Source organism: Melitaea cinxia, chromosome 3 (assembly GCF_905220565.1).
Source record: "Melitaea cinxia chromosome 3, ilMelCinx1.1, whole genome shotgun sequence".
NCBI lineage: Eukaryota > Metazoa > Arthropoda > Insecta > Lepidoptera > Nymphalidae > Melitaea > Melitaea cinxia.
Window position 1 is genome coordinate 1,667,951 of NC_059396.1, and position 27,699 is coordinate 1,695,649.

Consider the following 27,699-nt stretch of genomic DNA (forward strand, 5'->3'; position numbering starts at 1 on the left):
TTTTCCGGTTTTATTTTTATTTTTTGTATACAAAAATAAGTTCTAATTCCATGGATTACGCGAACACTCCAGATGACAGTTGACGAAATAAAAAACTGCACTTGTAAGGTGTCAATTTTTGTTTGCGATAACAAACCAAAAAAATTAATGAATCGACATTTCAAAATTGCATTACATTTTTTTTTCAGTATAACTAAAACACTGAATATGTTTACCCCGTTGTAAAATTAATAGTGCAGCCAAAATTTTGAAATTCTTATTTTTTTTTAAATGTACTAAAACTATGATAAAGATGACGAGGATATCAATTTGTACTATTTGTAGCTATCTAACTGTTATTGAACCTTAGATCTAACCTTTTGCATGTGTTCTGCTCTAAATTCTCGGTTCATTTGAGCGCCAATTTTTATTCTTATCCATTCAGGTGCTATTTTTATGAAGAAGTACTGAAATGGAAAAATCACATAAAAGTACAAAATCTATAAATTTACTTAAGCCTAATCTAAATCAATAATGATAGTAAACAAACGCCTCCAAATCAACGGTCCAGAAACACACACAAACATACAATTAAAATGGCCCAGATCCCAAAAACTCCTGTATGACCTTTTCAATTATTTGCAATGTTCAGAGTTCGAACAAGCGACCCCTAGCCAGTTGCTGCCAGTTGATTCCTCAAAATTAAAACAAAAAAAAACTTGTATGAAAAAAAGTCAAGTATTTTTTTAGTTAAATAACGTTAAGGCCGGAACAACAATAATCCGCCGCGAAAACACTAAATTTATTTTTAATCTATGTTTTAAAGATTCTTTTTAAATGTATATCTCACCTGTATCCCATGCAGCCAGTAACCAGTCGTAGTCTGCACTCTCCCAAGCGTGGAGATGGCGCGCTTAGTGTAGGTGGTCGCGTCTGGCACGAGCAGGTTGCCGTCCAGAAGCTTCTGAGAGAAGGTGTTCATCTTCGTGGACACGAAGAGGGGCGAGAGGTGCTGGATGTGGATGCCCTTCGATCCGTACTCCTCGCGGATGGCTAGCGTAAAGTTTCTGACGTATACCTGGTGATTGTTTACGGATTATGTCATAGTTCTTAAGTTGAGAGGAAATTGTTATATTTAAATAAGAAACTAAGTTAAGTGAAGTTTTTTTAGAAATCGGATTATATCAGATTAGAAATTAACGATTTTAAGTGATAGCGGAAACGCTCAACACGGAAAATGGATATGTTTATTTGCTACGAATATTGATATTAATAATAATAATAACTTAATTTGCAAAACGCACTGTTCCTAACATACACAATATATGCATATACATATAACATCAGAGGCAGGCATTACAATTAAAGTCTTAGGTCTAATACAATATGTGAGAAATAAAAAAAACAAAAAAAAAAATTAATTAAAATAAAATAAAAAATAGACGATAAAAGAAGTAATTAACCGCATCATCTGTGTGGTGAGAAACGATGTTACCGCGGAACACAGTAGCGCAAGAGTGATACAGTAAAAAAAGGAACAAAAAGGTTAATTATAAGCTACATGCACATATACATACATAAATACATACATTGAGAGTACAACAATTATGCAAGGTTCGTGATGAGGTTCATGGTTAATTTGTATAGTCGTAAAAAATACGTCATAAACATCGCCTGAAATCTCATCCTTGGCTTATTTTAATGAGCCTTGCGCAAGGATAAAATAAAGATATTATAACTCACCTTAGTAGCAGCATAAACAGCCATAAGAGGCAGAGGCTGCAACTCGGATCCAGAGGACACATTGACAATGGCCCCTCGCCCCCTCGCTACCATACCGGGCAGCACCATGCGCGTCATAGACGTCACGGCGACCACGTTCACATTGATGATCTCCCAGGCTTTAGCTGTCGGTAGCTCGCATAACGGCATCGGGTATTCGTACTGGGTACCGACATTGTTTACTGTAAAAGAAATTTCGAGATTGAATTTTAATGAACTGTAAGTTTCTTCTATAAATAAGAAGATTAATGGACAAATCAAAAAAAAATCCTCACACGCGTAATAAGAATAATCAGGTTTCGCTTATATCTTTAAGTGCTGCCCGAGATACGGTGAGTAAAGCCTTATAGATCATGCAGGACTGCAATGGTAAATTAAGGATTAACCCTACGCTTAAATTGAACTTCACATGCTGACTCAGATCGAAATTTGGTGTACTATAAGCTCGTATAAAATTGATTGTAATTAAAGCTAAAATTATTTTGTAACCATACCTAAAATGCCCAAGGGAATATCCTTCAGCTGTTCTTCGATGTGCGGGTACACTTCTGTACCCTGACTGAAATCGGCTACTATTGTCCTTGTTTTCACGCTGTGAAGCTTTTCTGAAAATTGTAACATTTTTACTAATAATTGCTGAAAACTTGTTTTTGCAGTTTCGTGTATAAAAAAGCGCTTTTCACTGTCGTATCGGTATTACCTGATGATGATGAAAAAGCATGGGATTAAATAAAGCTCGACCAGGCCATGTTTATGACCCGCCATGTAAATAGATATAGTTACAAACGTGAGCGGGTAGCATGTGGTGGTTTCGGCACACACAATTAACTGTCTCGTGCTTGTCTTGATCATTCATGGTCATACTGTTGCGTTTTTTATCTTGTATATGACTTTAAATTTTAAAAGAGTGCCTACCAAGAGCCATTTTACCATTTTTTCCTCCGGCTTTATTTCTCTCGACGTACGATAAGGACATAACTTTATGTTGTTTATTGTAATATTTAATAACTGAGGTAGGGCACAGCAGGAATTTCCAGCTTAAAATATGGAGCAGCCCAACTGAGGTAGTACCTCGACCTTACAGAAGATCACAGCAAAATAATACTGTTTTCAAGCAGTATTGTGCTCCTGTTGGTGAGTAAGGTGACCAGAGCTCCTGGGGGGATTGGGGATTAGGTCGGCAACGCGCTTGCGATGCTTCTGGTGTTGCAAGCATCTATAAGCTACGGTAATCCCTTACCATCAGGTGAGCCGTACGCTTGTTTGCCGACCTAGTGACATAAAAAAAACCTTACTAGGTAATTTCTACCGAGACAATAGGATTTTGAGTAACTTAACTTTTATTGCGACTAAGTTAAGGTTGCTGCATAACACTGCATTACCTAAGTTTGTAAAGTACCTAATGTTATGATGCGTGATTTTCTTATCTTAACTTTATTTTATTATTGAGTTTTTTTTTTTGTAATTGCAATTGTTTTAACGTTCGTTAAGTATGTGTCTATATATATGTATATATATAGCATTACTATTAATCATGTTACCTATTTCATCAGCGACTCTTTTCAATTTATCAGGGTTCCTGCTGATGAGCACCACGTTGATCCCTCTCTGGGCGAGCTCTAAGGCGTATTGCTTGCCGATCCCGTCTGTGCTGCCAGTTATTGCTGTAAATAAAAAAAAAACATTTTTTATATATACTTTATGCATATAAAAAAGGGTAAACGAGCAGACTGCACTCATGCTAAATATATACAGTAACCCATCTAGAGTTGCGAAACATCTGCAATTAGGGTTGCGGCCTGCGGGTGCGTTGCTGGCCAACCGCTTCGGTTTTAAATCAGAAGAAACGTGCTTTAGCTTATATTATGCTTAATTTAATTGAAACCGCTTTAAAAAAAAAGTGTTTATATTTTTATGTGTGTTACCTCATATTATTATTTGGGGTACCGATTTTGATTATTTAATGGTGGTGGTTAATCGAAAGCTTGAGCATGTCGTGTGGTCCCATTTAAGTTTGATCGATATCTGGCAAAATACTTTTTTGAGTTTTCCCTTACGCTTCAGCCTGTAATATCCCACTACTAGGTATAGGCCTCTTTCCTCATGTACAAGAGTCGGAGCTTAATTCACCAAGCTGCTCCAATGCGGGTTGGCGGATATATTCCCTACTATGAGTAACGATCGCTATCAGGTGTACGTGATAACAACCGGGACCAACGGCTTAACGTGCTCTCCGAGGCACGGTGGGAAGACCCACAAAGACTGCACAAACACCCAGACCATGGCAAACACCTGAATGGCCAATACAAATGTTTGTCATGTGCGAGGATCGAACCCGCAACCGCCAGCGCAACAGGCACAATCCATAGCTGTGACCGTTGCGCCAACGCGGCGTCACATTAATTATAAATTCATTGAACTATGTACAAATAGATTGTTTTCTAGCAAAGTGAGACTTTTATCTATATACCTGGTAATAGAATGAACTAGCGGCTGCTTTCTCACCCACCAAAACTTAAGATTTTATTTAATTTACTTAGGTTGTGATATCTACTGATATACTAATATTTTATACAAGTAATATCTATGTAGTTATTAAAATAATTGTGTTGGCTCGCAAACGAAAAAAAACCGACTTCAATTACATCGACGAGTAATACAACGTAGATCGACGAAAAAATTGTCAAGTATCACGCGTTATCAAAGATTACTCAAAAAGTGATTATCAGATATCGATAAAATTTATATGTTACCACGTGATAAACATCAGCTTTCGATTAAATTAAAAATTATCAAAATCGGTATACCCAGTAAAAAGTTATTGCGGATTTTAAAGAGTTTTCCTCGATTTCATTAGGATCCCATCATACTATCCTGGTTTCCTTATCATGGTATCAAACTAGGAATATCCAACAAAAAAAGAATTATCAAAATCGGTACATCCAGTAGAAAGTTATGCGGTTTAATACAACGTAGGTTGACGAAAAAAGCGTCAAGTAAAAAGGCATTATTAGATATAACTCGAAAAGTAGTTGTTAGATCTCAAATAAATTTAAATGGGACCAAATGACACACACCACCTTTCGATCAAAAGAAAATTTGTCGAAATCGTTCCACCCAGTCAAAAGTTCTGAAGTAACATACATAAAAAAATACAATCGAATTGAGAACCTCCTCCTTTTTTGGAAGTCGGTTAAAAATGAGTGTCCTTTAAACCACACGACTGAAGTAAAAGTTCTGCACAATAGGCCTTCACTGTGTCAGTGGCGTAGCGTAGTGGGGGCGGGGGGGGCGGCCCGCCCCGGGCGGCACTTTTTAGGGGGCGGCAAAATTGAACAACACTTAAATAATAAAAACAATTAGTAAATACTAGCGGCCCGGTATGTGCTTCGCTACGTATAAAGTGAAATAATAATAAAAAAATTACATCAAATTCATTTATTAATACAAAAAAAAAAAATTTAATTGCTAGCTATTTTAAAACTTAATCCAAAACATTTGGATAAATAGTATTTTTTGTTTTTCCATTTTGAGAAGCAATAGTCGAAGGCTTTTTAACCGACTTCCAAAAAAGGAGGAGGTTCTCAATTCGACTGTATTTTTTTTTTTTTTTTTTTTTTTTTATGTATGTTACATCAGAACTTTTGACCAGGTAGACCGATTTCGACAAATTTTGTTTTAATCGAAAGGTGGTGTGTGCCGATTGGTCCCATTTAAATTTATTTGAGATCTAACAACTACTTTTCGAATTATATCTAATAATGCGTTTTTACTTGACGCTTTTTTCGTCGACCTACGTTGTATTATACCACATAACTTTCTACTGGGTGTACCGATTTTGATAATTCTTTTTTTGTTGGAAAGGGGATATCCCTAGTTTGGTACCATGATAAGGAAACCAGGATCTGATGATGGGATCCCAGAGAAATCGAGAGAAACTCTTGAAAATCCGCAATAACTTTTTACTGGTTTTATCGATTTTGATAATTTTTACTTTAATCGAAAGCTGATGTTTATCATGTGGTCACATATAAATTTTATCGAGATCTGATAACTACTTTTTGATTAATCTTTGATAACGCGTATTTACTTGACATTATTTTCGTCACCTTACGTTGTATTATACCTCATAACTTTTTACTGGGTGCACCGATTTTGACGTTTCTTATATAAATTAAAAGCTACTATTCGTCACGTGGTCCCATTCAAATTTAATTGAGATTTGATTCGTAATTTGTGAGTTATATCTAATATTGCGTATTTACTTGACGGTTTTTTCGTCACCCTACGTTGTATTATACGTTATATCTTTTTACTGGGTGCACTGATTTTGATCTTTTTTGTATAAATCAAAAGCTAATACTTGTCATGTCGTCCGTTTTAAATATGATTGAGATATAATGAGCAATTTTTGAGTAATCTTTGATGACACGTATTTACATGACGATGTTAAGACGACTGTGGTCATGTTCAATACTTTGCCACAACGCCATCTATCAAAATGTTATGAAATTACTTCGTTCACTATCGATTAAATTACAATATTCCACTAGAGTAGAGAGTAGCAGTTTATTCGTTATAAATATATTTGAGCTTTTAATTTTTGAGTTATCGCTAATACTGGGTATTTACTTGGCTATTTTACGTCGACCAACGTTATATTAACCTCATTACTATTTTACTGGGTGGACCGATATCGATGATTCTTTTTTTAATCGATAGGTGGTGCTTGTCATGTGGTCCCATTTAAATATAATTGAGATTTGACTCGAACTTTTTGAGCTATATCTGATATGGCGTATTTACATGACTGTTTTTGGAGTTTTCTCCTTAAGAATCGATTTTCATTTAAGGCCCCGGAATGAAAAAATTGAACAGTAAAATCTACCTACTGAACGAATGACCTTGTTAGAGATGGCGTTCAGACGTTTTCTAATAACGCAATTAGGTTCCGATAGATGGCGTTATTGCATTCATTTATTTACAATTTGATATAGTAATAATATATTTCTTAGACTAGTAAGCCTTTTTGTGCCTATTTAGACAGTTGATCTGAAGGGGTAAACTCCAGTCGTGCATCGGAGCTGTGTGAAAACATGAACATTACATATTTTTAATAAAAAAGACATAAACCGTAATTCAATATAAATCCGCTTCAACTAAAAAACCCGCCGTAATAAGCGATGTCAGCGCTTCGCACGAATCGACGACAGGCCTTTTATGAAATTTCTGCCTACAATCGCTAACAAAATGTTAGAAATAACAGTAGAACATTATATAATTCTACAATTTTATAATGTCGCGTTATATGGAATACGAACAAAGTATTACTATTTTTTCGTCGATCTACGTTGTATTACTCTTCGATGTAATTGAAGTCGGTTTTTTTTTCGTTTGCGAGCAAACACAATTATTCGTAGTCCACAAATGCCATACACAGCGGCTGATTATATTCTTCTGTCTTTTGTATAATCTACCGAACAGATGGATGTGGTCTACAGTGCTGTAGTCATTTTGAGACCCCGCTATTTCGGTAGTTGGAATTCGTCGAGTCTTCTGGCGAGACGATTCGTAACAACACGCGAAAACAGCTTATGGATGTGGCTCAGAAGTGAGATCGATGTGTGATTCTTTGACAGAGACTTGTCGCCTCTCTTAAAGAACAGCACCACACACTACTGGACCACATCTCCGGCATGGTACCTCGGTGGGTGACGGCGTGAAAGAGTCTCGCCAAGACTTTTAGGGTAGGTCGCCCTGCGGCTTTAAGTAGCTCAGTCGTAACTACGTCATCCCTATTCTGCTCAATCAGAGTAGCAATCTCTCTCGTATTTGAGCAGTGGAGGTCTCGGCGTACAAATTTTTCGTATCTTCTTGGAAAGAGCCTGTTCTGGCGAAGCTGCTTGAGCAGTGAGCAACTCGCGCCTCCGCCACATTAGATCCAAGGCTTCGGAAGAGAGTTGGACTGCTTCGTTGACTTCTTCGGCGGAAAGTGCCTACGACCTAGTGTACATACCGTCTTCACCACGTTGTCGGTCATCTCTTCCACGTTGCCAGTAGTTTCCAGCGAATCGAATCGGTTTTGGAGTTCCCATTGAAACTGCTCGGAGCCACATAGTAATTGGGGCAGCGTACGTCGGAGAGTAGATTTCATCAAGCGGGTCCGCTCCTTTCGGAGACATATATTTTTTTTTATTATGTTATGAGCTTACTCTTGACCTCAGTCTAGCTCTAGAGCACAGACGAGGTCGAAGATGGAGCGAGTTCGCCCAGAAGAAGCCTGTTCACTCGCGTTTTAAACATGTTCGGGTTGTATGAACTCGGAAATACAGACGCCGGCAGGGAATTCCATTCCTTGGCTGTGCGCATTAAAAAAGATGATTCAAAGCGCTTTGTACGTATGAAAGGTATATCAATCAGGTAGGGATGAAAGCCTGCGGTACGTCTGTAAGTCCGATGGAAGAAAGGAGATGGGGGTATGAGCTCGTGCAGCTCCAGGGCACACTCCCCAAAGTACAACCTGTAAAAGACCGTTAGACTGGCAACCTTTCTTCGGTGAGCCAGAGTGTGAAGAGATTTCACCAAACTGGCATTACCGATTAGCCGCTTGGCTCTGCGTTCCACTGAGTCTAGTGTGGCGAGTTGATATTTAGCTGAGCCATCCCACAAGTGACTGCAATATCCCATGCACGATCGGACTTGAACTTTGTACAGCGTAAGAAGCTGTTCAGGCGTGAAATATCGCTTAACCTTATTTAAGATGCCAAGCTTTCTGGCCGCAGTTTGCGCTTTGGACTCAATGTAGTTGCCAAAGTTGAGGTTAGAATTCAACTCTATACCAAGGAGGTCGAGGGTATCGGACACAGGGACAGGTGTACCACGGAAAGTAGGAGTCAAGTTGAAAGGACTCCGTTTGGCGGAGAACAAAGAAGCCTGCGTTTTGGCGGCGTTGAACGTGACCAGGTTGCAATCACCCCATTGGGATACTTGCCCCAGTATTGAATTTGTTCGTTCAACCATGGCCTCTCTCTGAGAACGTATTACGTCCCTGCTGTCTCTTGCGCTGGAGAAATATCTCTCAACAATCGTACTGTCATCTGCGTATCCAACAATGTCTGGTCGCAGCATGTCGTTAATATGGAGCAGGAAAAGAGTTGCAGAGAGAACAGAACCTTGAGGGACGCCGGCGTTTATATCCATCAGGTCAGAGGAGCAGCCGTCCACGACCACTCTGATCGACCGTTCACTCAAAAAGTCTGAAATCCAGCTACAAAAGTCAGCAGGGATGCCGTCAGCAGGAAGTTTGCTAAGGAGACCTGCGTGCCAAACCCTGTCAAAGGCCTTCGAGATATCTATTGATACAGCGTGCCCCGTACTAGCCGGTGGTCGCTGCCGGTGTTAAACCTGTAAACCACTGAGACATCTCTGAATATATGCCTTTTATCCGCTATGATGAAATATATCTCGTTCCTCGTCACAGTATCGGGGCTTTGCCATGTCCTTTGGGGCTTCTTCTCAAAAAATTGAATTCATCAAGAAGAGCCCCTCTGACTCGTAGTAGTTGACGAGCATCTGCCTCCTGCGATTCCTGCGCCCCTACCAGTGTGGTCCGATTCTCGATTCGTCGCGGTCTTGTATTCCCACTTTAGCGTTGAAGTCTCCCATAACAACGTTGTAGAAGGCCGAAGTAGTCCCATGCATGGCCCTAGTAATATCTATCACTCTATCATCTATATCACATCTGTATCACTTCTAGGGAGTACCTTTAGTGAGTTTAAGTACAAGGTACGCTACCCGGGTCGACATATTGCTGACTTCCACAACGTTGTTAGTGAGAGTCTTGTCGACCAGAAAATCGAGTCCACCTTGGGAAAGCCCATCACCTTCACGGAAGTAGAACAAGTGCCCGGAGTCCAGGATCATCGTGTCCTCGCCCTCTCTTCAAACTTCAGACAACCCCAGTATGCTTCACTTAAGTTTAAGTTTAAAACTCAGTTTTACTTTAAGGTAAGGTTATGGTCCAGCTGTAACATGACTCCATTATACGTAAACGGTACGTAGTACCTGTAGTTTTGAGTGGCAGCCTCCCGTATCTCGGTGATCCTCAGCACCCTCCGCCCCACCGTTAGCGCGGCGCTGCTGTAGCCGGGAATAGTGAGGCTGCCGAGAACTGAGGGCCTAAAATTCTACCGCGAACTCATGGGGTTTATTGCCCATAGTCACTACGCTGGGCAGGCGGGTTGGTGACCGCAGGGCTAGCTTTGTCGCACCGAAGACGCTGCTGCTCGTCTTCGATTGTGTATTTAAAAAGCTAGCTGTAGGATGGCTATATCGCCATCGCTCGGCTTCACTAGTTCCACGGTGGTATTGGAACTTTGCTATTTTATATTATTAACTAGCTGACCCGGCAAACGTTGTTTTGCCAATAAACTATCTACTATAATATAAGTGTGCGGGGATTTACTTATAAACGAAAGCGTTGTAGACAATGAAAGTCTGCTTTATTTAGCGCACAGAAAAATTAAAATAATACGTATAACAGTCACTACTACGATCGATACAAATAAAACCAAAAAAAAATTGCCGAAAACAGTATAGTGAGTAAGACTGGAGACCGGCTTTATTCTCATCCCTACTCCATGATGTTTGCTGGATGAGAGGTGACAACGTAATGTAGACATCTAGCGGGGATAAATGATCGATTGATAGTTATCGACCGGCGAAGGCATTAGATCAAATTGAATTGAGAAAAAAATCACAATTAAAGGAAATTATTAAAAATATTAAAAATTGCGATGGAAAAATAGGGCTTGATCGTAGAAAGGTTGAAAATTAAGAGTAATATAATTTTTTTTTATTCTAAGTCATGACAAAATAAAAATAAAATTTTTGCCAAAAAAATTAAAGTTTATAATTAACAAATAAAATATAGGGGTTCATCGTAGAAGGTTGAAAATTTAGGGTTATATGTATTTTTTAATGTTGTATCATAAAAATAAATAGATAATTTATCTAAAAATAAAAAAAATAAAAATAGGGGGACTATAGGGGGATGAAAAATAGATGTTGTTCGATTCTCAGACCTACCCAATATGCACACAAAATTTCATGAGAATCGGTCTAGCCGTTTCGGAGGAGTTTAACTACAAACACCGCGACACGAGAATTTTATATATTAGATTAATTTATTTATTTTACATGAAATAGTATGTCTAAATAATGATGTCTAAATCTAATATGTCTAAAAAACCTAATAAGTACTATTAATTATTTTGTATTGTTATTTAATTGATTGAAATTTTGATTTGGGCAAATTTACAACTCACAACTTAAGAACTAAATATTTACAGATAGTTTTAGTATAAATCATGTCCGCGTGGAATTGTGCCAAGAATGCTGGCAGCATTTCCCCGTCGAATCGCTATGCCAATATGTATAATGTTTAATAAGCTATTGTTATTTTTTTATTTGGGCAAATTGAGATAAGGATTGATAAATTTTGTATGGAATTAAATAAAGCTTTATCATTATTATTATTATTGGAACTTTTCTATCCCTTAGTCGCCTCTTACGACACCCACGGGATGAAAGGGGGTGGCTAAATTCTATATGTCGTAGCCTACTCAGCTCAGTAAGTTTTAGTATACTTTAAATTGAAATACCTAAATAAGGGGGCGGCAAAATTTTCTTCCGCCCCGGGCGGCCGACAACTACGCTACGCCACTGCACTGTGTCTTAGATATACAAAACGTAACTGGCTATGAGAGAAAGAGGGAAAAAAAATGTATGCTCGCACCTCTCTCTCTGCTTTGTCCCCTCACCCGATCACACTTTTCGTAACGCTCTCGTCACGAATTCGCCAGCTTACTCCCCAAGTCAAGCGTGGCTGAAGAAATTTTACTTCAAAAATGTTCGAATGAATCATTTACTATTAGAAAGCTCCATTATCCAGACGTAGCGTTGGCTATAAGACATCATAGGGCTCCAATCGGTAATAGTAATTCAAACATTACTTGTCCATAAATAGTGTTGTGATTTTTATTAATTTAATTGTAATTTACGATAAAAAGATTGTATTATTTCATTAAAACTTATTATTATTTTTAATTTTACTATTAAAGATTGTAAGAATCTGGCAACTAAATTAAATGTCATTTAAACCAATGGGATTCGATTACAGTGGGGGTATGTTAAGTGGGGATAATTTGTCGGTAAGCTAGAGGAAGGAACGGAGGATTCATTGTAGTTGCTGGATTTGAAGCGAACACTAGTTCTGTCATTGGTTACTTAATCATATATTGTATATCCAATATATCCAATCAATTTAATTACTTATTCATATACTGTATATCCAACCAATTGTATTAAAAGATCAGTCAGTCAGAAAAGGTGTTTAATTTCATCACATAAGCAATCTGGATATATAATCAAAATGTTTTGTAGCGTGTAATAAAATTATAAAACCTTCATTTACGCCATTACAAGTACATGTTAGCCTAACAAATAAAGAGACATAATGGTGCTAAAACAGTTTATTTTTAAGATGAGTATTTGTTTAAGCTTAGGTACGAATCGACTAGAAACCGCTTGTGTAAAATAAGTTTGTATATTTTGTGCGCGTAAAACGCTAACATTCATAAATACTAATTTACGGTTCTTTATGAGTTGTACAGACATTGTTGCGACTGTAATAATAATATTGTTGTATGGTTTTATAATGAATAACAAATTTAGCCAAGTAGATATTCTTACGTTATCCGGTTAGAGTCGTCATAAGGTCGTCTCTAGTCTACCTATAATATGTACATCGCCCTTCTGTAAACCATTAAATTGTTAGTAACATATGAAAACTTAGAAACTAATGTTAGTACGACACACTGTAACACAATTTGGTTTTTTATGAATCTGCACCCACCGATACAAAATATAATAATTGTGTTTGCTCGCAAACGAAAAAAAACCGACTTCAATTACATCGACGAGTAATACAACGTAGATCGACGAAAAAATACTCAAGTAACTGCGCGTTATTAAAGATTACTCAAAAAGTAGTTATCAGATCTCAATGAAATTTATATGTAACCACATGACAAACATCAGCTTTCGATTAAATTAAAAATTATCAAAATCGGTACACACAGTAAAAGTTATTGCGGATTTTCAAGAATTTCCATCAATTTCTCTGGGATCCTATCATCAGATCCTGGTTTCCTTATCATGATACCAAACTAGGGATATCTCCTTACTAACAAAAAAAGAATTATCAAAATCGGTACATCCAGTAGAAAGTTATGCGGTGTAATACAACGTAGGTCGACGAAAAAAGCGTCAAGTAAAAACGCATTATTAGATATAGCTCGAAAAATAGTTGTTAGATCTCAAATAAATTTAAATGGGACCAATTGGCACACACCACCTTTCGATTAAAACAAAATTTGTCAAAATCGCTCCACCCAGTCAAAAGTTCTGATGTAACATACATTAAAAAAAAAATACAGTCGAATTGAGAACCTCCTCCTTTTTTGGAAGTCGGTTAATAAGTATGTAAAAAAACGGGTATTATAACACACATGAGTTCGCGCTATTTTTGGCGCAAACTTGTGGAAGCCAGCAGGGGATTGCAATAGGCTGAAATGATAATAAAGGCACGCATTATTAGAGCCCGTGGATGTATTAAGTCAAACGAACAAACAATCAATGAAAATGGTTTGAGGATATCCGTCTGTCTGTTTGGGCTGATTTTATACTCTCTGTGTATCAAGAAATTGTTATTTAATTAGTAGTGTGAGTATGCATATAAATCGCGCAGAACTACGTCATATAATATCTAAAATCTTATAAGAATAAAACAATTTTTCGATCACGGCAACTTAATAACAATTACAAGGCATATTAAATGAATTACAAAAAAAAGTTCAACGACTCTTACTACAAGCTGTTATTTTTCAATTATTATTTATCATTATTTATACTAGTACAGATTATCTTCTTATTTCCAATACTTTTTTATTTATTTATTTACAGAAAAAACAAAGAAAAACAATGAAGAGATAGAGTTTGTAGAATAAAAAAGTATAAAATATATTTTTAAGCTGTTTTAAAAATATCTCATTAAACTACATAAATCATCGGCTATACATATCAATATATTTTTTATTTTTATATATATACAACGGGCTAGACAAAATTGAATACAAAGTGGTAAAAAAATAATAATCATCATTACAGCCTATACAGTCCACTGCTGGACATAGGCCTCCACAAGTTTACGCCAAAAATAACGTGAACTCATGTGTTTTGCCCATAGTCACCACGCTGGGCAGGCGGGTTGGTGACCGCAGTACTGGTTTTGTCGCACCGAAGACGCTGCTGCCCGTCTTCGGTCTGTGTATTTCAAAGCCAGCAGTTGGATGGTTATCCCGCCATCGGTCGGCTTCTTAATTTCCAAGATGGTTGTGGAACCTTGTTAAAAAAATAATAAAACTAAAAAAAATGTTTGTAGGTCTTTTTAATTTCTTTTATCGAGTAATTAATTAACAGTAATTAATCAAACATTATTAATTACAAGAAGAAATTGAAATAATTTAATATGATGTAGTAATATTTTCGAAAGTAAACGACATTGAACTTTTAATGAAACGTATACCAATACATGTATACATTTATGATTATTAAATAAAATTGCAAAACGCTCAAAAAACTTGTTTAAATGTTTATTATTTTGTGAGTATGTATGTAAAACGCACACCTGCTTATCAAAGTAGGTACCTATACCTATATATAAAATTCTCGTGTCGCGGTGTTTGTAGAGAAACACCTCCTAAACGGCTTGACCGATTCTCATGAAATTTGGGTAGGTCTGAGAATCGAACAACATCTAGGTTTCATCCCCCTAAATGTTAAGGGTAGTCCACCCCTAAACTTTTTTTTAATTTTTAGATAAATTATTTATTTTATTTTATTTTTTTATGATACAACATTAAAAAATACATACAACCCTAAATTTTCAACCATTTACCACCAACCCCTATTTTTGATAGCGTTTAGCGAAAAGACAACGATTGCCGGGTCAGCTAGTACCTTAAAACAATGAACAATTTTCGTTTTGTCAATTACCTCCTTATAAGTATTTTGTGAAGGTAGGAAACGGCCAAAACCTACGCTTATGAACTATAAACACATCTATAACAGATCACGCTCAAGATTAAATTAAATTTTAGTAATACTTTACTGTCTAAATTTAATCAATACTTAAATATGTATATGAAAAACTAACCTTCGTTGTCTGGAAGAGGAACATGCATTAAACAGAAGTTACATATCTAGGCTATTATTATTATATATTTATATAAAAACAAGCTAAAATTCTTTTAAGCGGAACAATAGTAACAAATGTAAATGTTTTTGACTTGGAATTTAATATACATAAAATTAAATTATTAAAAAAAAAATAGTTGGTGTACGGTTCAGCCGCACATACCTATCGCCAGATCAGCAGTTTACGTTAGTTGCACGATTCATTAGCTACATACATCAGTTCACGTTCACATATCATCATCGTACAGCGCGTTCGTGAGCTCATAATAGCAATTAATTATTAGCAAATATATTTATATTTTAACATTTATTTTTATATCTTTTATCTACCATAATCAGCAGCAGCAACTCAGGTGTAACATACATCTTTTTTTGGGTTGTCTGGAAGATTTGGCAAAATAGGCAAAAGTCCACCCGTACGGTCTAATAGGTCTATAACTTAAAATTGTGTTTAATGTATGTCATGTAGAAGTGGTGTTATTATAAAGCTGAAGAGTTTGTTTGTTTGTTTGGTTGTTCGAACTCGCTAATATCAGGTATTACTGGCTTGAATTGAACATTTTTTCCGTGTTGAAAGGGAAAATAAGATTATATAAAAATGTAATACTATAGTAAGTTTTTTATCAAATTAACGCGGGTAAAACCACAGGACACAACTAGTAAAGTATAAATAAATAAATTAGTTAACATATTCTAATCTCATATTAACCAATAAGCCTAAAAGGTGAGGTCACATATTCAAAACAGGTTAATCAATGTTGTTACCAATCGTTATAATGGTCTGATCGACTAGTATGCCGACCGTGACCCGCTGGGGAACGACTTTATAGCTTCGTGTGAGTTTGATAGTTACGAAATTGCCGAATATATTGCAACGTCCGCCGACGAGTATTTAAATGTTTTCCATGTAAAAAAAATTTTTGTAACGAAATTCCTTACGGCCGGCTTGACATTTGGCTGGGCGACCGAACTGAAAAAATTTGATACTAAAACCGTATATAACGGAAGTGACGTAATATCAGTCACACGACTGTATAATATGACGTTTGTAAAACTAAAATATTACTAGTAAACTTTTTTTTAAAATTATTTATGTAATTTTATACTGTCGACAAAAATAAATAAAGACATGTTTTTTTTATTTCACTTAATAGTTTGAATTATTATTATTATTATTATTTTGTTTGGTTTATTTTATTTTACGGTATTTGTTATTTTCTAAAATACTAAATTTCCTAAATTCTTTAAATTACTTAATTAAAAACCAATCAACAAAATTAAGAAAAAATCAAAAACTAGAAAATATATATATAATTCAACATTTTTTTTCAAATTGTGTTGCTTCTATACTATCCGAAGGAACTCCGTTCCTACATGGTGTCCCATGACACCACATAATTTTTTTTTCGAATCAACCCTTTACCACACACGAAACATTATATATGGTTCCTCAAGTTCTGTAACTTTTTATTTTTTGTATAATAGCGCAAAAAAATAACCAAAACAAAAAACATAATATTTTTAATGAAATATTTTATTTATTGCGCCATTTCGGTGATAACTTCACTTTTCAACTCTGTGCTTGTAGGTTTAGTTTTCAAAAAAAGTTTTTTCACTAGAAAACGGTAAGTTTCAGTTAGTTTTAAATTTTTTTTGTAAGTCTGTTGTTGATTTATTATAAAATTAAATTAATTATTTCCTAATTTTTTTAACAAAAACACATAGTTTTAAGTATAATTTTCCATGAAACTATATAATTATAGTCTCTTATCCATATGAAGATTGTACGAGATATGCAATGCATAGTGTTTGCTTGCCTCTAGAATAGATCTGACTAATCTGGACTCGATTTTATGCTACCATGACTGATATGCTTGCTTATTGGTAGCATACCAATAAGCAAGCATATCAGTCATGCCGCTGGTGATGATTCTCGAAAGTAATGATGAATGCAGCTTTTGGATAGGCATTTATATTCTTGTACAAGCTGTCCGGACAGACTTCGTTCTGTTAAAAGTTAATAGGAATTTTTATTGTATTATTTTTTTCTATTAAAACCTTCCATGGATCTTAAGAAACATACAAACAAATAAATTAGCCGAATAGGTCGAGCCATTCTCGAGTTACGCGCTTAGCAACATTCATTTTTATTTATATACATTATTTGTGTTTTAAAAATGCCAAAAATGGCCTGATTTATTTTAGCTCACAGAATCAGAATTGCGATTCAATGAGTAATTTTGCCAGCATTCCTGCAACAATTTCATTTGAAAATGATTTATAACATTGTTTCACTTTTGTATTGGTCATATATAGATTACCTTTACAATATTATTGTTTGTTTATGTGATGAAATTTTGAATCTTGTACTAATTATATCCAAATAAAGTTAAAAATGTATTCGCGATATACTAATAGCCGACCCAAACGTCATTATCCAGTCTCGCGAACTGTTTCTCTCTCTCTCTCTTGTCGGTCCCTCATGTCTGAGGATCGTGGTCAGCATCAGGGTTGCATCTGGAGCAGATGATGTGCCTCCACCGGTCTCTGTCCATGGCGTCTCTTACGACCGTGTATAACCTAGTGGCAGATGAGTTCTTGACCTGGTCTACCCATCTCGTTGGTAAACGACCGCGCGATCTTTTGCCGTCCGTGTTCCCAACCACAATCAGTCTCTCCAGATTTTTATCGCCTCTGCGCATCGTGTGGCCGAAGTACGACAAAATACGCCGTCGGCATATGGTGGACAACCTGGTTTTGATATGGAGCTGGGCCAGGATCGACGCATTAGTGCGTTTCGCAGTCCAAGGTATTCTCACCATTCGCCTCCAGCACCACATTTCGAATGCATCAATCCTTTGCCTTTCTCGGGCCAGGATTGTCCATGTCTCAACTCCATACAGGAAGATAGGGAAAACAAGGGCTCGTACCAGCCTGGTCTTGGTTCTGATACCGATTCCCCGCGAACTGTTAAACGAGTGAAATTTATAAAATTGTTACGTTTACTGAATTTTTGAAGCTATACTCCTTTTGGTGCGTTAAGGAAAAATTTTATGGGAGTAAATTTTTAAAATGCGCGCGCACACTATCACGAAAAACCGACACCCTGAAGTTAGCTAGCCAACGAAGAAGAAGTTAACAACGTGAAGTTAGCTAGCCAATTCAGTATAACTTGTAAATGCGTACATAAGTACACGCATACTTTTTTAACTTTTTGCGCTGTTTTTATAATCCTTCATTCAACTATATTTTTCACATTAAACACATTTAAATAAAGTTACAGACTATGCAATGGGCGGACTTGTGGCTATTTGACCATTTCTTCCAGACAACCCAATTTATGGAAGGATAAATTTAAATTATCTTTAGCAATACATAAATTAAAGTCTACTTACAGATTAAACCATAACAAAAGCAATTGTAGTAAATGCGATTCGAAGTATTATTATGTTATATTACGACAGACAAGATGACAATCGTTTGTCATATCTAGGTTACTTTATGTAACATCAATGTAATGGACCATTTTATTGTTGCAATAATCATTATATTGTTGTAAACGTTAAAAATCTATAAAGTTGAATAGTACAAGTTTCTGGCTGTTGCGCTGGCGATCGCGGGCTCGATCCCCGCTCACGACGGATATTTGTATTGGTCATATAGATATTTGTCGCGGTCTGAGCGTTTGTGCTTGTGTATCGTATGTGTTTCCAGACCCCGACACAGGAGTACTTATCAGGGCCGTTGAGCGTAAAAAAAGAATTAGAATTGGAAGACCTAAGATAAATGATCGTCTTCAATACGACGTTGGCGCAGTTACCTTGTCAAAAAAAGTTGGAATAGTAGTAGAGTTCGATATTAAATTAGGGTCACTAGCGACTTACCGAGCTCCGATGCAACACGTGAGCTGGCTCGGTCTGGGCAGATCAGCTACTCGGCAGGTACACTAATAGTTACAATTCATGTATCAAACACCACCATAGGGACACCCCAATTCGGATCTCCAGCGTAAGCAATGTTAATTAAAAATGTGAGTTAAACGGGAGGTAGTACGTTTTATATGCGCTTTCGTCGACGGTCTCTCAGGACTGGCTATGCGCCCTCACCAGATGGCGCACAACAGGGTGCGATCGGATATAATAATATTGTTCCTAATTCGAAAGTATTTTTTTGTATGCTTGTCACAGGGTGAGCCAATTTTGATGATTAAATTGGTATAGTGTGCGTTTTTTATTCATACTGTTAGTTTTAGACTCTGCTATATATACTTATATATTTCGGTCAAATTTTTTTCAACTTTAGTTCAAATACATTTTTCAAACTTGTCGTCGATGAGACTTGGCGTTATTACAGATTTTTAAAATATTACTTTAAATTAATTAACCTTTATTTATTTACTAGCTGACTCAGCAAACGTTGTCTTGCCGCTAAACGCTATTTAAAAATAGGGGTTGGTGGTAGAAGGGTGAAAATTTAGAGTTATATGTATTTTTCAACGCCAAATCATAATAAAATAAAAAATAAATAATTGATCTAAAAATTAAAAAAAATAGGGGTGGACTACCCTTAACATTTAGGGGAATGAAAAATAGATGTTGTTCGATTCTCAGACCACCAATAGCGACACAAAATTTCATGAAAATCGATCAAGCCGTTTTGGAGGAGTTTAACTACAAACACCACGACACGAGAATTTTATATATTAGATTCGACAGGGTATAAATTGATTAAAGTAAGAATTAACTGTCAACTTTTTTTACTTGTTTTGTCGTAATTATACAGTTTACACTATTTCAAATATGATTAGTTCAATTCATTTGTTTGTATATTCTTTTAACGAAAACAAAATACAGTAAGTAACTTCCGCATTTATTAACCTGTTCCACAAAAACAAAATTCAATCATATTTCCTTTACCTTGAGCAAAAAATTATACAAAAAATGTTATTCAAGTCAAATTATTCAACATATTAAGATATTTTGTTGGTGTTTATTTACTATTCATTTATTATATTACTTTAAAACATATAAAGGATATATAAGTCGTGTCCTATATAATTTTTTAGTGTTACATTTTATATTTAAAGAGTTGGCTACACCTCTTGCCATCGATCAATAAAAACTATACAAATTTGGTTGGAAGAAGGTTCGGAGCTTTATTCACCATCACTGCGGGTTGGCGGATTTAATTCCTACTATGAGTAACGACGCCGCGTTGGCGCAACGGTCACAGCCATGGATTGTAGGTACCTGTTGCGCTGGCGGTTGCGGTTTCGATCCCCGCACATGACAAAAATTTGTATTGGCCGTTAGGTGTTTGCCGTGGTCTGAGTGTTTGTGCAGTCCTTGTGGGTCTCCCCACTGTGCCTCGGAGAGCACGTTAAGCCGTCGGTCCCGGTTGTTATCATGTACACTTGATAGCGATTTTTACTCATAGTAGAGAATATATCCACCAACCCACATTGGAGCAGCGTGGTGGATTAAGCTCTGATCCTTCGCCTACATGGGGAAAGAGGCCTGTGCCCAGTAGTGGGATATTACAGGCTGAAGCAGGAGTAACGATAGCTATCACGTGCTTATGATAGCAACCATTAATTAGCAACCACTTTAAGCTCACGGTGCCACCGTGAGCTTAAAGTGGTCTCTGAGAAATGATGGGAAGACCTCCAAAGACAGACACCCAGATCGGAAATAATACACATATTTAAACAAATACAGATTCCCTTCTTCTATGGGTTATAATAAATAGACCTACGTAATTACTTTAAAATAAGCAGGATACAAATAATAACGTAGGTAGGGTTGTATACAACAACCCCGCATTAATCCGGAGACAAATAAAACGATATAACAACGGTCCAGACCATGACAAACATCTGTATGATCAATACAAATATTTGTCATGTGCTGGGATCGAACACAATAGTTAGTATAATAGCCAGATGCTATTACCGCTTCGACAACACGTCGTCGACAATAATTACTAATTGGCTATTATCGTTACGGAAATTAAAAAATTTTTACAAAATTCAAATTGATTGCTATAAAATTAATTAATGTTACATTTAATTTTGCAACTATTAATGGTTATTACTTAGAAATCTTAGCAATCATATTTTTTTTAATTAAAAATTTGTCAAGCGTAATAAAATTAATAATATAAGTTACTACATTTTAGTCTTTCTGATTGCATCAATAAGCGAGATTTCGAAAACAACGTTCGTATGCATGTAAATGTCGTAAAAAAGGAAGTTCTTAATTTAATTGGTTTTTTCTGTATGAACATTACATCATAACAATGGTTACAATCACAATCAATCAATCAATCAATCACAACAACCTTTCGCAGTCCACTACTGGACATCCTCCACAAGTTCACGCCAAAAATGGCGTGAACTCATGTGTTTTGCCCATAGTCACCACGCTGGGCAGGCGGGTTGGTGACCGCAGGGCTGGCTTTGTCGCACCGAAGACGCTGCTGCCCGTCTTCGGCCTGTGTATTTCAAAGTCAGCAGTTGTATGGTTATCCCGCCATCGGTCGGCTTTTTAAGTTCCAGGGTAGTAGTGGAACTGTGTTATCCCTTAGTCGCCTCTTACGACACCCACGAGAAGAGAGGGTGTGGCTATATTCTTTGATGTCGTAACCACACAGCAATGGTTACATATGTTATATATAAAATTCTCGTGTCACAGTTTTCGTTGCCATACTCCTCCGAAACGGCTTGACCGATTTTGATGAAATTCTTTGTGCTTATCCGGTATCTATGAGAATCGGCCAACATCTATTTTTCATCCCCCTAAATGTTAGGGGTAGTCCACCCCTAATTTTTTTTATTTTTTAGACAAAATTTTTAATTTCTATTTTTTTATGATACAACATTAAAAAATACATACAACCCTAAATTTTCAACCCTCTACCATCAACCCCTATTTTTAAATAGCGTTTAGCGACAAGACAACGTTTGCCGGGTCAGCTAGTATGTTATATACTACTAGACCATTCGCGCGACATTATCTACGGTTTCAATTACTTCTTCGAAAATTTTATAGCTTAAGATCAAACAAATAAGAAAATCTTAAGCTAAATACTAAAAGTTATCAAATGCTTATGAAGAAAATATTATGCTAGTATATCACTTCCCAAAAAAGTTCTTTTTGTAACACCGTTTATGTACAAACGCTTGTTTTTCTTTAAGCTACATTGACTGTCGACCTCTTGAAGCGAGTGGATATGTATATTTTACTTTTAAAGTTTCTTCACAGAATGACAAAAAACTGACATAAGTGTAGTCAACTTTGCCATTATCTAGGTTGTGAAGAGGTTACTTGACCTATGTTGTTACTCAAGACAGGTTGTTTCATCTCGCAAGAACGTGACGAAACAGCCGAAGCATCTTTGAATATATTGTGTAACATGACTGTCACAATTTTTTTACTTGAATTCGTTATTGTACTTTACGTTTCGTTTCGATAGAATCGATGTCACTCGTAAGACTTTTCTTCAAACATTTTGACCTAAAAATAATTTTTATATTCGATTGAAATAATGTTTCGAATGATACAAAATGATCTAATAACAAACATGTTATATCCCGTTTTAGATTTCAAAACATCGACCATGAAGATTTAAAAAGTTTTATGAGTATAGTCTTAACGAAAAATAAATATTATTTAAATATTATGCGGTGGGCCGGTGGGAACTTGTTTCCGATTCAACGCCAATCTGAATCGCTTTTGCTGGACGTTGATTTCTAATACAAAAAAATTAAATTATTTCATGGGTTTACATGCTAAATAAATTTGCTCCGTGTAACCTAGTAATGGCATGTTTTTAATATCGCCTTAACCGGACCACATCCTAGATACAGTAAGCAGAATTATCGATTTGTAGTTCGAATAATAAATCGCCTGTGGTATTATAATGCATGATGTTCAACGAAAGACATGGCATTTAGAGCCCGTGGATGTTACTTATAAATAAATAAATAATGTGTGTATTTATGTACGCATGTAGAAAGCTTTTTACTTCATTGTCTAGCTAAGTTCAACTTGCTAGCTTCTTCTTCATTAACTATCTAACTTCAGGGCGTCGGTTTTTTGAGACGGTGTGAGCGCGCATCGTAAACATTTACTCTCATCATTTTTCCGTTACGGGCCAAAAGAAGTATAACTACAAAAAAATGTAATATTGCCTCAATAAAAAATCTTTAAATCTTTAAAATCTTTAAATCTTTATTTCTTTAAACGTTAGTACATAATATTAACACATATTACATCAATTATATTTAGTCACAAGAAGAACAGTATGTCTCTGGTCCCCACACTAGGATTCCCTGTGTCGTGGGGTCCAGTCCCTTCCATTAGCTTATTACGATTCCGTTAGTTTAAACAAAAAACAATGCATTTAAAGTTTATAATTAAAAAAATAATAATAAAATGAAAAAATAAATAAAGTTTATTTGATTGGAACATACAAGAACTAAGGCAACAAATGGCTGGCTGTAATAAATCACTATTAGTGATCGTTTGATAATCGTCTTTGCAATTTTAATTTCTAAGTAAACTAACAACCCGCCCCAGCTTCGCACGGTTGCATAAAGTATCAGTGTTCCTCTAATAATAATAATAATAATAAATTACTTTATTGCAACTAAAGATAGTATACATAGCAAACCTTAATTCTAGATACATATAGTGCAATGGGCGATCTTATCACTAAATAGCGATCTCTTCCAGATTACCCAACAGAAAAAAGCTAGCAGTGTAACGGGCTTGCGCAATAGTAATAAAGTTTAATCAAAATACATATATAAATTTCCTCTACTATATTATGCATGTATTATACATATAAACTAGAGATGCCACGAATATTCGGCAATTATTCGGTATTCGGCTATTCGGCCTCTTTTTTTCGCTATTCGGTATTCGGCCGAATATGGTTAACCATTTGGCCGAATACCGAATAGCAATTTTTTTATTTCCTACGAACTGTTTTTCCGCGACTTCGCGTAAATTATAGCCCATGTCCTTTCTAAGGCTCTCGAGTATCTGTGCACCAAATTTTATTAAAATCGGTTCAGCAGATTGGGCATGAAATCGTGATAAACAGATTTACTTCCTTATTTATGATAAAATACAGTAAGGATTACCAAATAAATTATGAAAAAACTCAAAATATTACTCACAAAGATATTTATTTAACCAAAAAAGAACTAACAAATTAGTATTTAAAATCTACCAGTGGTAAGAAATAAACACAACAAACAAACTGCCAGCTTATTGTCTTCATTACAAATTTCATAAAAGTTCCAAATAGGCAATTTCTTATAATTGGATTCATTTAACTTTACTCGAATCAACGGTGATATTTCTTATGGTAACACTAATTGCTATATTTTAGTAGGTATACAGTACGTACGATGCACCAACGACCAACAAATAAAGCAGGTTGTAACACGACCGTGAAGTACGTATTACTTCAGCGATGCAAGTTTAAACTCGTACGGTGACGAGTTGTGTCTTGTCGCCAAAGTACTAAGTGTGGCCGAATATTCGGCTGCCGAATGTTCGGCGCTTCGGCCAAGAGCCTCGCCGAACATTCGGTATTCGGTATTCGACCAAATTACTATTCGTGGCATCTCTAATATAAACCTTCGTCTGGAATCACTCTATTTACCAAAGAAAACCGCATCAAAATCCGTTGCGTAATTTTAAAGATCTAAGCATACAGAGAGCGCGAAGCGACTTTGTTTTATACTATGTAATGATTATGATAAATTTAATGAGAATTTATATTATTTAATAATTATTAAATAAATAAATAAATACAGTTTTTTAGAGGTTATATGAACTAAGTAGGTGATAAATTTGCCATTTGATATTTTCTATAAGGTATCTGTTTGAGCCTTTACGTTTAGGTTTTATAAGTTGAAAATCCAGTTTATAATATTGTTAACTCTAATAACTTCGACAGTCGAAAATCATGTCTCAAGGTCACTTTTTAGTGGAAATAATCTTAACCTAACCTATTCATTTGAAAGAATATTTTCTTTATGGTTTTACTTTAGCTTCGTCTTTCGGCTAAACGAGTTTGGTTTTTAGGATTCCGTACCAAAAGGGTAAAAACCGGACCCTATTACTAAGACTTCACTGTCTGTTCGTTCATCCGTCCATCTGTCTGTCACCCGGCTGTATCTCAAGAACGGCGATAACTAGACTATTGAAATTTTCACAAATTATGTATTTCTGTTGCCGCTATAATAACAAATACTAATAATTGTGTTTGCAGGCAAACGAAAAAAAACCGACTTCAATTATATCGACAAATAATACATTTTTGGTAGACGAAAAAATAGTCAAGTAAATCCGCATTATTAAAGATTACTCCAAAAGTTGTAATCAGTTTTACATGAAATTTAAATGTGACCACATGATAAAAATCGGCTTTCGATTAAATTAAAAATCATCAAAATCGGTACATTCAGTAAAAAGTTATGTGGATTTTCGAGAGTTTTCCTCGATTTCTCTGAGATCCCATCATCGAATTCTGCTTTCCTTATCATGGTACCACACCAGGCATATCTCCTTTCCAACAAAAAAACAATTATCAAAATCGGTTCATAAACGACGAAGTTATCCCCGAACATACATAAAATATATATATATATGGTCGAATTGAGTAACTTCCTCCTTTTTTCAAGTCGGTTAAAACAATATAAAATAAATACTTAAGGGCATATTAAAACAAACGCGATTTTTTTCCTTTTTTTTGCTCGATATCAATAAAAGCAACACCTGTGCCTACCTAGGCACTTGAAATATTCACAAAATACTCAGTTGTATTTTTACTTTAATAATAAATAATAAAATTAAAATTAAATAAATATTTAAGGGCGAAAGTACTCTTGGGGCCCATTTGAATAAAATTATTTTTGATTTTGTCGTGAGTGAGGATCGAACCCGCGACAGCCAGCACACAACAACCAGTGCTAACACTGCGTCAACGAATTACTGTGCGTGTATCCTTCAAGCTACTTTATTTTAAGATGTTATTTAAATTTTAAATACAATTTTCACTTATGTGCTCTATGTATCTGAGTTACCCTCTTGGTAATACGATCGCCATCGGTCGGCTTTTTAAGTTCCAAGGTGGTTGTGGAACTGTGTCATTCCTCAGTCGCCTCTTACGAAACCCACGGGACGTGGCTATATTCTTCCTGCCGTAACCACACAGCATATAGCAAAGATAGTTACTGACAGTGAACTACAATGGGTGGACTTATAGCTAATTAAAATTAGTGAAAATCGAAATCCTTCCACCGTGACTTTTAAATCTATCTGCTTATCAGGATGTTTTAGCCAAGTTCTAACTATATTTAATATCATTATTGTATATATATTACTCGTATAACAAAACGTTTTTACAGAAATAAATCAAGAAAACTTTAATAAGATAATAAAATAAATTGCAATAAATATAAAATACAAATACACAACAATGAATACAAATCAATATATAAACACATTAATAAAACATACTATATATAATAATTCAAGGTTACAATAAAGCACACAGTTATAAAAACCAGTATGAAACGCCGATTAAGTCAGAAATGCGACCCTTGCATATTTATATAGGTAAATGTGTCAAAGGCGACAATTTCAAAGGTGAACGCACGCGTTTAGACCCAAACATTCACACCGGCTAGAACATATGATTTTTACTCACCGGCCCAAGGTCCGAATTTCTTCGATAAGGGTAACACCTCAGTGGGTATAAAATAGGGCATTAGATGTGAAGTTATAAGTTCAAAGACGCTCCATAATGAGTCTAATATAAAAACTGCCACAAAGATTGCTCCGATCACAGCCAAAGCTAACACATACATGATTGTTTAATGCACTGGAATTTAGGGATACGTTTTTAGTTTGTTTTGATTCTCGTGTTCGATCACGTTAGAAAGTAACGCGTCGTTTTGACATGACGACTCAGCGTGTACTGAACTACTGAGATTACTGGGCGCCAATCAAGTACCAGCTACCACCATACGTAATTCGTTGATTGTAAATTTATTCAATTATTTCAATTGTTTATCTTTTAAATCAGACGATCACACTTCGTTTTTTTTTTCTTTTTTTTTTGTACTATCAAGGACATTGAGCTAATCATTCTACTCGCAGTAATTCATATTTTGTATCTAAGATGGGTAGCACTTAACCTTTTGACCGCCACGCCTCAAAACCATTCCCGTGCCCTGTACGCCAAGGCATAAAATAAACAAAAATACCTATGAAAAAAATAGTGCTGCCAAGAGTCTTTATCGAGTACCACACAGTGACTTGTTTTTGCTGGTTTTTATGCAATAAATGACCACTTATATAATCTAGGAAGGTTTATTTTTTAATATTTTTCTTGTGTTATCTTGCACTCGTTATATATACTTACAACAACACAAATAAAAAACAAACATTACAAAAATAATAGTAGTAAAGCACAACACTATTTTCCATCGCCATGACGTCATTGTCACGACTGGACGACTACGGCGCAGCTGACCTACGGTTATGAAACTCTCTTTAGAGACGTGCTGTCGCACGCAAGGAAGCCGCAGGCTATATATCG

The 27,699-nt window shown here is 35.8% G+C and overlaps 1 protein-coding gene across 1 annotated transcript; it reads right to left on the bottom strand.

The window, feature by feature from the left end:
• On the bottom strand, positions 1 to 26,965 carry LOC123669286 (inactive hydroxysteroid dehydrogenase-like protein 1). The gene is made up of 6 exons (XM_045602896.1): positions 26,806 to 26,965; positions 3,303 to 3,425; positions 2,256 to 2,366; positions 1,723 to 1,943; positions 830 to 1,057; positions 1 to 446 (listed from the first exon to the last, which is right to left on the bottom strand). Exons 1-6 carry the CDS (start codon positions 26,963 to 26,965, stop codon positions 336 to 338), a joined length of 954 nt encoding a protein of 317 aa, XP_045458852.1. The 3' UTR covers positions 1 to 335.
• Positions 26,966 to 27,699: the final 734 nt, after the last annotated feature.

What these genes read in the sequence shown, in the direction of transcription:
- LOC123669286 (XM_045602896.1), bottom strand. Translation starts at nt 26,965, where the DNA reads ATGTATGTGTTAGCTTTGGCTGTGATCGGAGCAATCTTTGTGGCAGTT. An exon ending in TATTCCCTTGGGCATTTTAG is followed by an intron (nt 1,944 to 2,255) that starts GTATGGTTACAA and finishes TTTCTTTTACAG; the next exon opens with TAAACAATGTCGGTACCCAG. An exon ending in CTGTTTATGCTGCTACTAAG is followed by an intron (nt 1,058 to 1,722) that starts GTGAGTTATAAT and finishes AACAATCACCAG; the next exon opens with GTATACGTCAGAAACTTTAC.